At 54.0% G+C, this 16,053-nt stretch overlaps 1 protein-coding gene across 9 annotated transcripts in view; it reads right to left on the bottom strand.

The window, feature by feature from the left end:
• SHANK2 (SH3 and multiple ankyrin repeat domains 2) overlaps positions 1-16,053 on the bottom strand; it is a 566,663-nt gene that overhangs the window by 402,171 nt on the left and 148,439 nt on the right. For all 9 annotated transcript variants that reach the window (XM_086383908.1, XM_086383906.1, XM_086383907.1 and 6 more), the window contains 2 exons: positions 15,435-15,551; positions 3,900-3,977 (listed from right to left, as the gene is read on the bottom strand). In XM_086383908.1, coding sequence (XP_086240034.1) covers positions 3,900-3,977; positions 15,435-15,551 — 195 coding nt within the window. The remainder of the gene's footprint in view (positions 1-3,899; positions 3,978-15,434; positions 15,552-16,053) is intronic.

Below are 16,053 nucleotides of genomic sequence, written 5' to 3'. Positions count from 1 at the left end.
GCCTCCAGGGAGGTAAGTAAGGCTAAATGAGGTCATAAGGGTGGGAAGCTAATCAGATAAGATTGCTGTTCCTACAAGAAGAGGAAGAAACACCAGAAGCCTCTCTCTCTCTCTGTCTTCACAGTACACTGAAGAAACGCCAGTGACCAGGTGCCTGTCTGTAAGCCAGGAAGACAGCCCTCCCAGAAACTGCATCTGCCAGCACCTTGACCTCGGACTTCTCGTCTCCAGACTGTGAGGAGTAACGTCTGCTGTTTAAGCCCCAGTCCATGTACTTTGTCATGGCGGCCCAGGGTGACTCAGACCATCACCACCATCACAATCACGGCCACTGCTATTTCAGAAACGTCCAAGTAATGTTGTAGACGCTCCTTCTGCTCTTCCTTCTCTTCCTTCAAAACGTCACCTCTGTCTCTCACGATTCTCAAACCTGAGCAGATGCTGAGGTCTCTAGGGGACTTATGAGGACTTAGGACCCGAAGCCCTGCCCCCAAGCTTTGGATTCAGGGTAGTGCAAGGGAAGCCTGAGAACCTGCATTTCTCTCCAGTTCCTGAGTCCTGCTGCCGTTGCTCCAGCCTTTGGATTAAATCATCAAGCAAAGTTCGGCCGGATGAAGTCTGTCAAATATCCCACGGTTTGTTAGAAAAGCCCCTGCTCACAGCAGCAGCTGAACGCCATCAAGGCTTCCCAGGTGGACACACTTGAGCCCTGTTAGATGATGTGGCAAGCGGACATGCCCCCCGAAATCAACAGGGAGGGGTTCATTTTTCATCACCGGGAGGGGAGGGATCACGAATGCAACATGAATGCTGGGGACGTATTACCGGTGAGGCTCCAGACGCTGAAGTCTCTCTGCACCATGAAACACGAGGAGGTGGGGACACGCGAGGCAGGGAGGCCAGCTTGCACAGTCAGAGCGGTACTGGGTGTGCCTAGCGCATCCCAGGCTTTGATCCTGCCCCGACCACGAACAATGTCTGCAGGGCACAAAGCCCATTATTCAGGCGTAATTGTCTTCCTGAACCATTTGGGGCTCTTGATTGATTATTGTTAGCTAAATCAAGACAGATGGCCTTGGGGGTGAGCTGGGGTGGATCTGTTGCGGTGGGGGGTGGTAGGGAAGGTGCAGAAGGGTTCCTTCCAGGACTCTTGGAAGAAGGGGGCGTCCCCCCGAGGTGGTCGCTGCCTGAGGGCACAGGACAGGAGTGGGGACTCACGGACGGGGCGGGTGGTGTTTGCCAACAGTGACCTTCTGTCCTGGGTGCCGCGCACAACTCACTCCCCTGGGGAGTCAGGTGGCGGGTACAAACCTCTGCCCAGAAGGGCAGCAATGGCTCTGTGGTACCGTCCATGTGCCAACCCAAATCAAAGGCCACTGCTGTTGCTCTTCAGTCACTCAGTCGTGTCCTGCTCTTTGTGACCCCATGGACCGCAGCACGCCAGGCCTCCCTGTCCCTCACCAACTCCCAGAGTTTGCCCAAGCTCATACATGTCCGTTGAGTTGGTGATGCCATCCAACCGTCTCATTCCCTGCTGCCCTCTTCTCCTTTTGCCTTCAATCTTTCCCAGCCAAGGGCATTAGCTGCTATTTTCTAAGCAATTTAAGTATTGTTTGACTTCAAAAAAAGGGCCACGGAAATGCATCACTTAATAGCAACAAGATATTTAAACTGAGACCACCGACCTATGGATGAGTCCCACCACGAAGTGGCAAGAGCCCGCACTCCCTCATTATCACCACTGCGAAGAGGACATGCTTTGGGAAAGAAAGCATAGTCTTTGTAGACCCAATAACACACCAGGAACTCACCTCCATGACCCATTTCACATTAAATACCTTTAAGCCACAGATGCAGAGTAAAACACAAGCCTGCCACTGCTCATGAGCCACTGCTCATGAGCTGAGCAAACTTATTAACGATGACTGTTAAACACCCAGCTTCATTTGGGGATTGAGCTGACTCATTTTCAAGCCATCAAGGGCTTTCCCAGTGGCTCAGTGGTAAAGAATCTGCCTGCCAATGCGGGAGACACAGGTTTGATCCCTGAGCCATGACAGTCCCACACGCCTTGGAGCAACGAAGTCCGAGCACCACGAGTACTGAGCCTGTGCCCGAGAGCCTGCATGCTGTGACGACTGACGCGCACGCGCCTACAGCCCTGCTCAGCAACGAGAGGCCACTGCAGTGAGGAGCCCGCACAGCACAACGAGCGAGCGGCCGCCACTGCTGCCAAGTCACTTCAGTCGTGTCCGACTCTGTGCGACCCCAGAGACGTCAGCCCACCAGGCTCCCCTGTCCCCGGGATTCTCCAGGCAAGAACACTGGAGTGGGTTGCCATTTCCTTCTCCAATGCATGAAAGTGAAAAGTGAAAGTGAAGTCACTCAGTTGTGTCCGACTCTTTGTGACCCCATGGACTGCAGCCTTCCAAGCTCCTCCGTCCATGGGATTTTCCAGGCAAGAGTACTGGAGTGGGGTGCCATTGCCTTCTACTAGACACAGACAAAAACACACAGCAATGAAGACCCAGCACAGCCAAAAATACAGTAATTTTTAAAAAGATATCAAACCCATCTATATTACTAATATCTGAGCGGAGGAATCCCTGATGGCTCAGCGGGTAAAAAATCAGCCTGCAATTCAGGAGACACAGGCGGTGCAGGTTCAATCCCTGGGTTGCGAAGACCCCTTGGAGGAGGAAATGGTTAACCCACTCCAGTACTCTTGTACTGGAAAATCCCACGTATTTTCTTGTCTGGAAAATCCCACGGACAGAGGAGCCTGGTGGGCTGCAGTCCACGGTGTCGCAAAGAGTCGGGCACGACTGAGCGCTGACGCAATGACACGATGGCAAGGGGAGGATGAGCCGAGTGACCCCTGGAAGCCAGGTCTAAACGTGAGACCTCTCTCTGCTCAGGAAGGTGTAAAAAGTCTTTCCAGATAAAAAGAATCACAGTCACATCAATGTTCAGTTTGAGGAGAGAGAGAGAGCCGACTGTGTTTAGGAAGAAAAAGCATTTCTGCAACTTCGGGCGTTTAGCCAAAAAAAAAAATGTTCTTTCATGCTAAACCATCTGGTCAGCTGCATCAAAATTCAATGAGCCCCACGTTTATAAAACGGGGTATCACTCAGCCATAAAAAGGGATGAAGCAGCGATACATCCAACACAGATGGACCTTGAAAAGGCCGTGCTGAGCGAAAGAAGCTCAGCACAAAAGACCACGTACGGCACAAGCCCCTCCACTTCTGCAGCGTCCAGAGGCAGCTCATCCCCAGGGACGGCGGGAAACGAGAGGCTGTCCAGGGGCCACGGGAGGGAGGAGCAGGGAGTGACTCTTCCGGGTCCAGAGTTTCCTCGGGCTGATGACAAGCCACACAGAGGGGATGCGACCACACTGCGCCATGTGCCCCGGCCACTGAACTGCACGGCTGTGACGGTGCCTTCTGTGTAACACGTACTTCACCAGTTTACAAATCAGGACCCTGGCTTTTTGCTCCACTTTGTAACCCCGTGGCCGCTCCAAGCTGGGTTGCTGACCATCTACCCAGGACAGCAGGCCAGGTGGGGTCACTGGACGGATGGCGAGCCACCCTGCCGTGCCCAGGAGACTGTCTGTGTTCACACGACAGGCAGCGAAGCCAGCACTGCCTGCCACTGCAAGGACAACGTCCGGGTCTTTCTGCTTTTCACAAACTGCCTTCGTGAATTGCCCCCCGGAGGCATGGCTGCCTTAGCTGTTTGTTCTAATCCGAAGGAAGCTGGTGCGTACAGGAGAACTGAAAGAGGGTCTCGCTCCAAACACAGACCCCGCCCCCGACCCCAGGGCCCAGTGCTCACCGAACATGGAGAGGGCGTGCGGCCCGGGGGCGTCGCGGGGGCTGGAGGAGCCTGCTTACCTGGAACGGGGTCTGGCTGTTGTAGTTCTTCAGTTCCTTATCTCCACCTCGAAACAGAAGCACGCGAGCACAGCTGTCCTGCAGAGGGAAGAAGAGATCTGTTTGCAAATCACAGCACATACATCTTGCAAAGGAGCTTGTTCACAGGGTGAGCTTGCAGGAGTTCAGAGACGTGGAAACACAAAGTCAACAGGAGGGCGTTTCTGCTCACTGGAGCAACCAGGAGGAGGGCAGATGCCCGGACGCTGCCAGCTGAACCTTCACTGCTGCAAAGACTTGAGACGGCGACTCAGCAGAATCTGCAAAAATTTCACATACACACACCCCACGGCCAGTGATTCTTTTTAAGACTATATGTACCCATGGAGAAAGCTTGAGTGCGGAAGAATTGATGCTTTTGAACTGTGGTGTTGGAGAAGACTCTTGAGAGTCCTTTGGACTGCAAGGAGATCCAACCAGTCCATCCTAAAGGAAATCAACACTGAATATTCACTGATGCTGGAGCTGAAACTCCAATACTTTGGCCACCTGTTGCAAAGAACTGACTCATTGGAAAAGACCCTGATGCTGGGAAGGATTGAAGGTGGGAGGAGAAGGGGATGACAGACGATGAGATGGTTGGATGCCATCACCGACTCAATGGACATGAGTTTGAGCAAGCTTTGGGAGTTGGTGATGGACAGGGAAGTCTGGCATTCTGCAGTCCATGGGGTTGCAAAGAGTCGGACATGACTGAGCAACTGAATTGATGCATGCAGAAGGAAATGGCAACCCAGTATTCTTGCCTGGAAAATCCCACAGACAGAGGAGGCTGGTGGGCTACAGTTCATTGGGTGGCAAAAGGTCAGACATGACTGAGCAACTGAGCACCTTTATAGAGAGCTTTGCACATGCATATAAAATATGTACTAATTGAAAGACCACAAGTAAACTCCAAAAGGAAAGAAGAGAAAATGTGGAGATGGCAAAAATACTCTAAAATAAGGAAAAGTGGGAATGATTCTGGAATATTCTTTGTTTTCAAAACAACTTTCTCTTGAAGTACAGCTGATCTGCGCTGTTCCCGGTGCCCAGCAGCGCGATCCAGTTACACACACAGACGCACGTGCTGTTTCAGATACTTTTCCATCAGGGGTCATCACAGGATACTGACATGCTTCTCCGAGCCACACAGTAGGTCCTTGTTGCTTATCTGTTTCTGTTTATCCTAAATTCCTGATGTATCCCTCTCCCATTTTCCCCTTTGGTAACCATGTGTATTTCTACGTCTGTGAGTCTGTTTTGTAAATAAGTTGATTTCAGACTCCATATAAAAGTGACCCGTATCTTTATCTGGCTTACTTAGTGTGATAATTTCTGGGTCCATCCGTTGCTGCAAATGGCCATCGGTTCACTGTTTTGGCTGCCGTCTACGGGGTCGCACAGAGTCGGACACGACGGAAGCGACGCGGCAGCAGCAGCAGAATGTTCCATGGTATGTATGTACCAGGAGCTCTTTACCCACTGCTCTGCTGATGGTCATTTAGGTTGCTTCCATCTCCTGGCTACTGTAAGGAGTGCTGCTATGAACACTGGGGTGCACGGATCTTTCTCAATTAGCATTTTGTCCAGATATATGCCCAGGAGTGGCATTGCTGGATCATGTGGTGTCTCTACTTTTAGTTTTTTAAGGAACCTCCATAATATTCTCCACAGAACATTCTTTGCCAAGGCAGTGATAGCAAAAACAAAACAAAACAAAAACCAACACACGCCGATAATACACTGACTAGAAAAAAATCCAAAATGTCTAACTAGAAAATATGAGTCTCAGAACAACAATATAGCTTAATTTCACTTTCATTTTAAAGTCTGTATTTTAGAACGCAATGAATAATTCTGGAAAGAAGTTACCCGTTGACAGGAATTGCTTTCTCAGGAAGGAGAAAGTGGGGGAACAAACAGCAGGGATCTTCTGTTGTTATTTTCTGTACTTACACTTCCTAATGTCTTTAAGAGGCAGCCAACGTTCTTTTCTCGTGTTATCTGTACAATGAAAAGGGATCTAGTCCTGTCCGTTTAGTGAGCCTCTACTATTCACCTGGAGAGGCTAACCCTCTTGAAGTCCTGATGGGGAGGCTGGGGACAATACCCACAGAGAAAAAGGCACGTGAAGGAGCTCCCGGGTTTCCTAGTGGTGAGAACTCCGTGCCATCTCTGCTGGGGCCCAGGTTCAATCCCCGGTCGGGGAACTGAGATCCTGCGAGCCGCTCGGAGCACCAAGTGAAATGAAAGAGAGACAGGAGGAAGCAGACTGATGAAGCAGCAGTGGGGACGCGAGTCCTCTGCCTACCGGACGCAGCTGGGCTGTTACGAACGAGCAGGTTACCTTTGGGGACGAGTCTTTAGATGCTCAAGTGCCCACAGGCGCAGGCGCCTGACGCAGGGGGGTTGCACGGTCTCCCGCGGCAAGCCCCCGCCCCAGGCCCATCGCCCTGGCCCACCGCCGTCTAGAGTCCAGAGCAGAGGCAACAGGCATGGCCCCCCAGGCTGCACGCTTGGTAGGTAACTGCTGAATGAAGAGTCCACGAGGCAACCGACCGGGGTTTCCACCCAGGGACCTGCTTACAGGGCCGGGCCAGCAGTCCCGCCCCAGCTCCGGGGGACCCGCTGCCCTGGGAAGGGCAGGGGCCGAGAACAAGACACACGGCACAGGCGGGGGAGCTGGGCGAACAGCAGCCTGGAGACGAGGCTGGAGATCCGGAGACAGGAGGGGTGGGCGCTGCCCGCGGCGGGGGCTGCGGGTGGGGAGTGGTTGGGGGCGATGAAAACGTTCTAATAGTAACTGTGGGGTGGTTAGCCAATGTGCAAGCAGATTGAAAAACAGTGAATTGTATATTTTAGATAGGCAAACTGTACGGTGTGTGAGAGAAATCTCAATAAAGGTGTTAAATATTATCAACAGAAAAGTAAGAAAGAGTCAGAGTCAGAGAGATCAAGAGAGACACAGAGACACAGTCAGAGACCACGAGAGACAGAGATCAAGGGAGATCCAGAGACAAAGTCAGAGACCAAGGGAGAGACAGAGAGAGACACAGAGACCAAGGGAGAGACAGAGAGAGGCACAGGGTCAGAAAGACTAGGAGATACAGACACCAAGGGAGACAGAGAGAGACACAGTCAGAGAACACTGGCAGCAAGTTGGCTCTGTGCCCGCCAGGGCCGCCCTGATCCCCGAGACCCGGGTGAGGGCCCCGGGGCCTCTTGCAGGACGATGATATTAATGGGGGGACACCCATGCCCGGAGCAAACAGGAGCCGAGGCAGCGCGACCCCCGTTCTCTGAGCCGCGGTCCGGCAGACACACGGGACAGGGTGGGGTCCGCTCACAAACCTGCCGGCCGCAGGCGGGACGGCTCCGAGTTCTGCAGGAAAGACTGCTGTCGGGCGGCCGGGGTCCCAGGCCTCAAAGGCACACCTGAGTGGCCGTGAGGGTCACTGCAGACTTGGGGTGCACACTGCAGGGCCTGGAAGGAGGCTGCCCTTGCGGACCGCTGTGGCTGGAGAGAGGGCCTGGGGACCACTTCAGGCTGGGTCCACAAGGCAGGCAGAGAGACAGACAGGGGGCCCTTGGGAGGGAGGGGAGGCTCCGTGGTGGCAAGAAGGACACGTGCAGATAGAGGTTAGGAGAGAAAAAGAGGGTGGAAGGACACACAGCCGGGAGCCCGCTGTTGAAACAGCCGTGAGCACGTGATGCCCTTGGTTCAGACCGTGGGCAGGCCCGCACCACGTTGACAGGTGGAAACTGCAGGGAAACCCCAGTCTTGGGCTTCATGTCTGCACCTTTACCATGAGTCTGTGTTCAGGTGGTGCTCTAAGTAACTAAAAACACTTACAAGAAAAATTTAAAAGATGGACCTATGCTTGGCAAACACACCTTTCACGTGTGGGGTACAGCTAATCCCAGGCTGTAAAAGAAGAGCCCTGGGCGTTACTTCCAGGGGAGGTGAGCCCTGGATCCCGGCCCAAGGTCACACACCCTGGCCTGATGCTGGGCCTGTCATCTGATTATGGGGTCTCACCTCCTGCCCTGCTGGTTCTGTGAAACGGTTTCTACTGGAACTCGGGCTCCTGAGCGTCCGGGTCCCACCCCAGGCTCCTGGCCCCTGGTCGGGCCGCCAGAACCCACCCCACCAACTGGGGCTCATTCATGATGACCCAAACTGTTAGTTACTTAAAACAACAGCATTATCTTGCCTCAGTGAGCAGTGTTCTGCAGAGAGAAGAGGAAAGGGTATCTGAGAGAGCCCTGGCCCTGAGGGGACAAGGGCCCATGGATGAGCCGGATTTCGGCAGGTTACCATCCAGCATGTGGGGGAAGCAGGTGAGAGAGAACGAACTCCGGGGGCAGCCAGCCAGGGCAACGCTCCTGGGGCTCGGGGACCTGAAGGCTGCCTGGGGGCTCATTCTGCACTGGGCTAAGTGTGCCCTGGCCTGGCTCCAGGGCGGCCGGGGAGGACCCGCCAGGTGACCGTCCCAGATGTCCGGAGCCACTGGGGCCCATCATAACCCAGGGCAAGAGTCTGGCCCGGCAATTCCGTGTAACCGCTCCCCACTGCTCCGCAAGGACTTCCATTGAAAACTCCCATCCGGGAGGTTTATCTCCTAGGAAGCTAAGAATAAAACCCTTGCCAGGCACTGCCAGTCACACCCTCCCAGGAGGAAGCCAGCCAGGATCCCAGAAAACTCCTCCACTCACCCACAGAAGGACAGCTCTGAGTCAATATTAACCAAGCTCAAGGCACACACCCCGTCATTCTAAGAGCTGCCAGACCTGGAAGGAAGAGAGATTTCAAAACTGAAGGGCAAGTGGTTCGTGTGACTTTATAACAACGACCCTGTGTGTGTGCATGTGTGTACAGACAGGTGTATGTGTCTGTGTGCACACGCGTGCACATGTGAGCACAGGTATGTGTGTGCACACACGGATGCTCTACAGTTCAGAAGACACACCTCTCCACTCCTTGATTCCACCCTCAGCGCCTTCTTGCCAGAGGTAGCAGGAGGCCCGTTTCACCGATAAGGCAGCGGAGGAACAGGAAGGCGTGAATGAAAACCTGCAGCTCCAGGAAGCGAGCAAAAGGAGCAGTCCTGACCCAGAGAAGTCGCCAGTGGGAGCCCCATGGCGCCCGTGCGTGGCTGCTGGCTGCCCTGTGGGTCCTCCTACGAGGGGATCTCATAGGACACACTGAGGCGTGTCTTCATCATTCTAAAGGAGCCCATCAAGTGCAGACACAGACATGCCCTGCGTGTTTTGAGGGCCAAAGCATCAGGGAGAATATCCAATTATTATCCAGGGATGACTTTTGGAGACGTGACTACAGTCACTTAAATGTCACAGACAGGAACTACTCAGCACTCCAAATCATGAGTCCTCAGCACTCCAAATCATGAGTCCTCAGCACTCCAATTCATGAGTCAGGAATTCGTTTCCAGTTTAAATGATCCCTTGAAATGAGCCTGTCCCGGCAGACATAAATCTAGGAAGACTCCGGATGTGTGCGATCAATAAAATGGTGAAGTGCAGAGCTGGGACGCTGCTGTCACCAGAGCGAGGCTGGAACCTGGCTCCAAAGACCGAGCTGCTCTCAAGGGCGGTGCCCCAAGGACCACACCACACACGCGCCCTGACACATGGCTTCACCTGACTTGTGCCCAGTGGAGTATCTGCCTACCTCCAATCAAGGGGTTACAGGAACCCATCCCCAAGGCCTGGGGGAGGAGAAATACAGACTGGGTTTTGAGCCCGGCTTTGGCGTTTACAGCTGAGCCGCTTGGACTGAGCCTGCGGCTCCTGACCTGTTCAAGGGAATGACAGCCAACAGCAGCCTCCGAAGGCTCGTTGGAGGAATCGAAGGGGAATGACTATGGGACACCTTTCTGCACACCCTCGACACCCAGGGCACAATTGCCCCACGAGGGCCCCCGCAGAGACTGCCACTGGCTACGATGCTGACAACCATGGTGTGGGGTGTGGAAAGGGCACACGGACCAGACAGAACACAGCCTGTCTCCAGAGGCCAGCTCCAGAGAGGCAGGGTTTACTTATTTTTTAACCTTCCAGACAAATTTTGCCTGGCTTAGTAACTTTTGATATTTCAAACTCCCTCCCTCCCTTCCTTCATTATCCAGGGTAGAAAAACAAACACCAGGCTGTCTCCCCCACCTCCCTCTGGGGCTCCTGGAAAGCCAGCCAACAGACCGAGGGAGCTGGAAGATGAGATGCAGTTTGCTGCTTACAATCAAAGCCCTAATTAGTTGACTTCATAAAAGAAGAGAATATTCTGATCATAGTGTGTTTTACTGGAAGTGTACAGATGAGGTCTGCCTAAAACTGATAAAACACACGATCAATCCATAAAGCTGATGTTTTCACATTTAATGAGAAGTCTGTTAAATTAACAGCAGTACACGTGGTTTCACCGTCACCATTGTAAGCACCACCTTCACCACCATCCCCGTAGTCACCATCAGCATCACCACTTGCTGTTGTTCAGTCGCTCAGTTGTGTCCGACTCTTTGCGACCCCATGGACTGCAGCACACCAGGCTTCCCTGCTCTTCACTATCTCCTGGAGTTTGTTCAAACTCACGCCCATTGCACTGGTGATGCCATCCCACGGCCTCATCCTCTGTGGCCCCTTCTCTAACTCTTGCCCTCAGTCTTTCCCAGCATCAGGTCTTTTCCAACGAGTCTGTTCTTTGCATCTAGTGGCCAAAGTATTGGAGCCTCAGCTTCAGCATCAGTCCTTCCAATGAACATTCAGGGCTGATCTCCTTTAAGGTGGACTGGTTTGATCTCCTTGTTGTTCAAGGGGCTCTCAAGAGTCTTTGGTAGCATCACAATTCAAAAGCATCAATTCTTTAACGCTCAGTCTTGTTTATGATCCAACTCTCACACCCGTACGTGACTACTGGGAAAACCAAAGCTTTGACTCTCATCACCATAGTCACCACCATCACCATCATCACCAGTCACCATCCATCATCACCATCACCGCCGTCACAGTCACTTTTACTGAAAATCCACCGCATGCCAGGCGTACCATATGTTTGTTTTCTATTTTAAGCCTCTTAGCAGCCCTGCCAGTTAGGTATAATTATCTCCACATTACAGAGGAGGGATTTTCTGGAACCCAGACTGCCATGTCTCCCCGCACTGCAGCTCTGTCTTGAGGCGGCTTCTTAATCCCTTTCCCTGGCTCCTGTCCTGACCCAAAGGCACCAGGTCCCCGCCCCGGGAGAGTCTGTTTCTCAGCATCACTCTCCAGAGAGCCCTATACGACACCTCCTTCTGCTTGAAGGAGTTTCTCTCGTTGGCCCTGAGCCCGGCCTCACACACCCCGTGTGTGCAGAAGCAGAAGTGGACTCAGAGAGGAGGCCAGCACACTGGCGACTTGGGGAGGACAGGGCCTCAGGTTAGGTATCAATACAATTGCCAGGGGTGCGTGACAGAGGCTGGGGAACCCTCGATCCCTCCGTCCACCCCTCCATCCGCCCCGAGGACAGCTCATCGGAAGGATGCTAGTGTACACGGAGCTGTGCGTCTCTGAATTACACAGAGATGCCATCTGCACTGGCTTTTCTCACTGGTTGGGAAGGGGGTCGGCGCTGAGGGAAAAGATGAAAGGTCACACTAGCATCCCAGGGAGCAGCATGATGGATTCAGGAGGCTGGATCCCAGAACACTTGCCGACTCCCAACTGGACATGCTGTCCAGAACCCATGGGCCACCAAGCGAGTCTGTGACCCTCCGTGATGAATGCACGGCTGGGTGTCCAAAACAGGAGGGGCCCCAAAAGCATTTGTCCCGTGCTGCTGCGGAGGGTCAGCTGGGTAGGGCTGGACAGCAGCAGGCGGGCCGCAACGGTCCCAGCACCCTGGACAGCTCTCACACCCTGGCCAGGCTCCCCAGCACGCTGGGAGGAAGGCACTCGGCCGGGAGCAGGGAGTCTGTCCCTAACTTACGTCTGGTGGGAGACCAGATGCAGCCTTCTGCGCCCGGGCCTGGCAAACTGGGGCCCACAGGCTAAACTGGCCCCCTGCCTGGTTTATAAATAAAGTTTTATTGGCGCACAGCCACACATTAATCTGCATATCGTCTGTGGCTAAGTTCACACTGCACAGGCAGAGTGGAGTAGCTGTGAAGAAGTCCATGTGGTCTGAAAAGCCAGAATATTCACTCAGTGACTCTTTATAGAAAAAGTCTGCTGGCCTCTCTAACCCAAGGCAAGAGAGGCAGGGTCTTCCTACTAGCCCTGGGCGGCTCTGGGTCATCCCAAAGCCATCAGCCGAGGGTAAGGATAGGTCCAGAGGACACAGAGGGAACCCAGCCCCACAAATAACTCAGAATACAGATTCCCGACACTCTAATAAAAAAGGTTACACTTTCAAAGATCGTCCTGTCCTCCATTATTTCAAGAGACAGAAAACATGGTATTCTGTTTAGGTATTCCCCGCCCCCTCCATGATAAAATATGCTTAAAATCTACCAGGGAAAATTAAGGAATGCTTTCCCCATCTAAGGCAATAATTAAGAAGCACATGTTGGCACAGATGTTTTACCAGCCAAAGCCAAGCCTCCTGACGTGTGTTTTTCTAGCCCAGCCGAGCAAGATATCCCCGCGCTCATAAATCCATTCCAGCCTCCATGTGCCGTGGAACACCTAGGGCCCCAGCTGTGTGCAAATCCCATCAATATGCTTTCATTAAGGAGCTGGCCAGCAGCTTTCAGGAAATCCCTTGAAGTCAGACTGAAATGCTTCCCCAGCCCCATCTGGCCGAGCTGTTCTCCTGTGCCAGGGGCAGGGGACACCCTGAGAGATGGCGGTTTGTGTCCCTGAGAAGGTGGGCCCAAGGGGCAAGCGGAGGCCAGCAGGGATGACAGGTAAGGCCGAATAGCGACCTGGGCCCGGGCCGCTCCCCTGGGCTGTACTGCAAAGGGCTGTGGCGTGAAAAGCACAGCTCACTCTACCAGGGGCTCATCAAGGAAAGGCTTGACTGAGGGCAGGTATCTCAACTGGGTCTTGAAGAACACATAGGGGTTTTCCAGGGCAAAGTGACTCCAGTCACTTAGGAGTCTTGCCTGGAGGGCGGGGGTCGTGTCCCACCCCTGCTGCTTTCTGGGCTGCTCGCACCCAGCTCGCCTGAGTTTTCAGTCCTTCTCACATGGGAGAGCGAGGGCTTTTTATAAACTTGCTCACATCAAAGCTCCACTCGTGGAGCCAAAAAGAAGTGAGCAGGGTCCTGAAAAAAGATCTGCACTCCTGTGTTCATAGCATCGCTATTCACAACAGGTGAAAGATGGAGGCAGCCCATGTCACCTGACGGATGAAAGGATAAAACGTGGTCCATCTTCACAAGGGAAAACTGCTGCCGTTGTTCAGCCGCTCAGTCGTGTCTGACTCTCTGTGACCCCACGGGCTGCAGCACACCAGGCCTCCCTGTCCATCACCAACTCCCGAAGTCCACTCAAACTCATGTCTGTTGAGTTGGTGATGCCACCCAACCATCTCATCCTCTGTTGTCCCCTTCTCCTTCTTCCTTCAATCTTTCCCAGCATCAGGGTCTTATTCCAATGAGTCAGCTCTTCCCATCAGGTGGCCAAAGTACTGGAGCTTCAGCCTCAGCATCAGTCCTTGCAGTGAATATTCAGGGTTGATGTCCTTTAGAATTGATTGGTTTGACCTCCTCCAAGTTCAAGGGACTCTCAAGAGTCTTCTTCGGCACCACAGTTCAAAAGCATCAATTCTTCAGCGCTCAGCCTTCTTTATAGTCCAACTCTCACATCTATACATGACCACTGGGAAAACCACAGCTTGGACCAGAAGGACCTTTTTCTGCAAAGTGATGTCTCTTCTTTTTAGTATGGTGTCTAGGTTTATCATAGCTTTTGAAAGCTATGACGAGGGGACATTACTCAGCCTTAAAAAGGAAGAAAATTGTGACACAGCTACAACCTGGATGAACCCGAGCACAGCACAGAGTGAAGTAAGAGAAACGAAAGGGCAGATTCCACGCGATTCCACTCGTAGGACGTCCCTGGAGCTGTCGAGTTCAGAGACAGAAAGCAGATGGTGGGGCTGGGGGAGGGGACGGGGAGGGGGTTGACGGAGACAGAGTGTCAGTCTGGGGAGACGGAAAGTTCTGAAGACAGAGGCGGGCGACACTTGTTCAGCCATGTGAATGCACGGAACGCTGCTGAGACGCATACCTTAACTGCACAGATAAGACGGTCAAACGTTCGCTCTGTTTTACTTATCTACCCACAGTGAAGGAATTAGGTTTCCAAGGTGGCACTCATGGTAAAGAGCCCGCCTGCCAGTATAGGAGACATAAGAGATGTGGGTTCCATCCCTGAATAGGAAAGATCTCTTGGAGGAGGGCATGGCAACCCACTTCAGTATTCTTGCCTGGAAAATCTCATGGACAGAGGAGCCTGGCAGGCTATAGTCCATGGGGTCACAAGAGAGTTGGACACGACTGAAGCGACTTAGCATGCAAGAAGGAATTAAATCGGAAAAGCCCACTGGGGACATGTGTGTACGTGCTGCTGTTACACGGCAGTCCCATTGGCGTCCAGTGGGGTGCCACAATTGTCTTGGGGGCTCTGTCAGCAGTTCCCATCCCCATTTCATGGCTCCAACCTGCCCCCTCCAGGCCCCAGGGGAGACCCGCTCTGGGGTTCGTGTGACACGGTACCTGCAGACTCTGCCGTGGGGGGTTTGTGCCCAGCTCTGACTGCACCAGCTGTGTCCAGGACCCTCCTCGCACTTCCTGTGACTCAACTTCCCCTTCTATGACAGGGATGTGTGTTGTGCAAGCTAAGTCTCTTCAGTCGTGACCCTGTGGACTGTAGCCCACCAGGCTCCTCTGCCCACGGGATCCTCCAGGCAAGAATACTGCAGTGGGTTGCCAGTCCCTTCTCCAGGGGATCTTCCCAACCCAGGGATGGACCCTGATTTTCTTATGTCTCCTGCATTTGGCAGGTAGGTTCTTTACCACTAGCACCAGCTGGAAAGCTCGTACGACAGGGATAACCATCCTCAGAGAAGCTGGTGAGGAGCTCTCCCAGCTAAGCACTGAGTGTCTGTGTCTCCGCAGATTCCTACCTTGAAGCCCTAACCCCCCAGTGTGACTGTGTCTGGAGATGGGTCTTTACAAGGTGATTAGTTTAAGTGAGGTTGTGAGGGTGGGGCCCTGATCTGACAGGATTAGCGTCCTTGGCAGAAGAGACAGCCAAGGGCTGTTTCTGTCTCTGTACATGAGAGGAGGACACAGCCGGAAGGGGAGGGAAACCAACCAGGAAGGCAGCTCCCCAGAACCAGGCAGGGCGGCCCCGTGGTCTGGGACATGCAGCCAGGACTGTGAGAAACAAGTGTCTGCTGTTTAAGCCGCCCCGTCTGTGGGGCTTCATTACAGCGCCCGGAGCCGGACACCCACCTGCAAAGCGCTCAGCACAGCCCCGGGTCCGGGGTGCACAGTCACGGCTCACTGACCTGGTTGTAGAGGGCGCAGATGTGCAGGGCGGTGTTCCCCGAGGCGTTCTGGGCCCCCATGTCGGCCCCATAGAAGAGCAGGTGCTCCAGATGCTGCACGTGGCCGTACCTGCAGGCCTGAAACGAGAGTCCACAGCGTGAGCGGGACCGCCCGGGCACACCGGCTCCCCCAGTACCGACGGTGTGAGCGGGACTGCCCAGGCACACCTGGCTCCCCCAGGACTGACAGTGTGAGCAGGACCGCCCGGGCACACCTGGCTCCCCCAGGACTGACAGTGTGAGTGGGACCGCCTGGGCACACCGGCTCCCCCAGAACTGACGGTGTGAGTGGGACCGCCTGGGCACACCAGCTCCCCCAGAACTGACGGTGTGAGCGGGACCGCCCGGGCACACCTGGCTCCCCCAGGACTGACCGTGTGAGCGGGACTGCCCGGGCACACCTGGCTCCCCCAGAACTGACCGTGTGAGCGGGACTGCCCGGGCACACCTGGCTCCCCCAGAACTGACAGTGTGAGCGGGACTGTCAGGGCACACCGGCTCCCCTAGAACTGACGGTGTGAGCGGGACCGCCCGGGCACACCTGGCTCCCCTAGGACTGACCGTGCGGCCGGCACAGCTC

Source organism: Bos grunniens, chromosome 29 (assembly GCF_055505025.1).
Source record: "Bos grunniens cultivar Pamir isolate PY7600 chromosome 29, Bosgru_T2T1.0, whole genome shotgun sequence".
NCBI classification, from domain to species: domain Eukaryota; kingdom Metazoa; phylum Chordata; class Mammalia; order Artiodactyla; family Bovidae; genus Bos; species Bos grunniens.
This window is presented reverse-complemented; position numbering and strand designations above follow the sequence as displayed.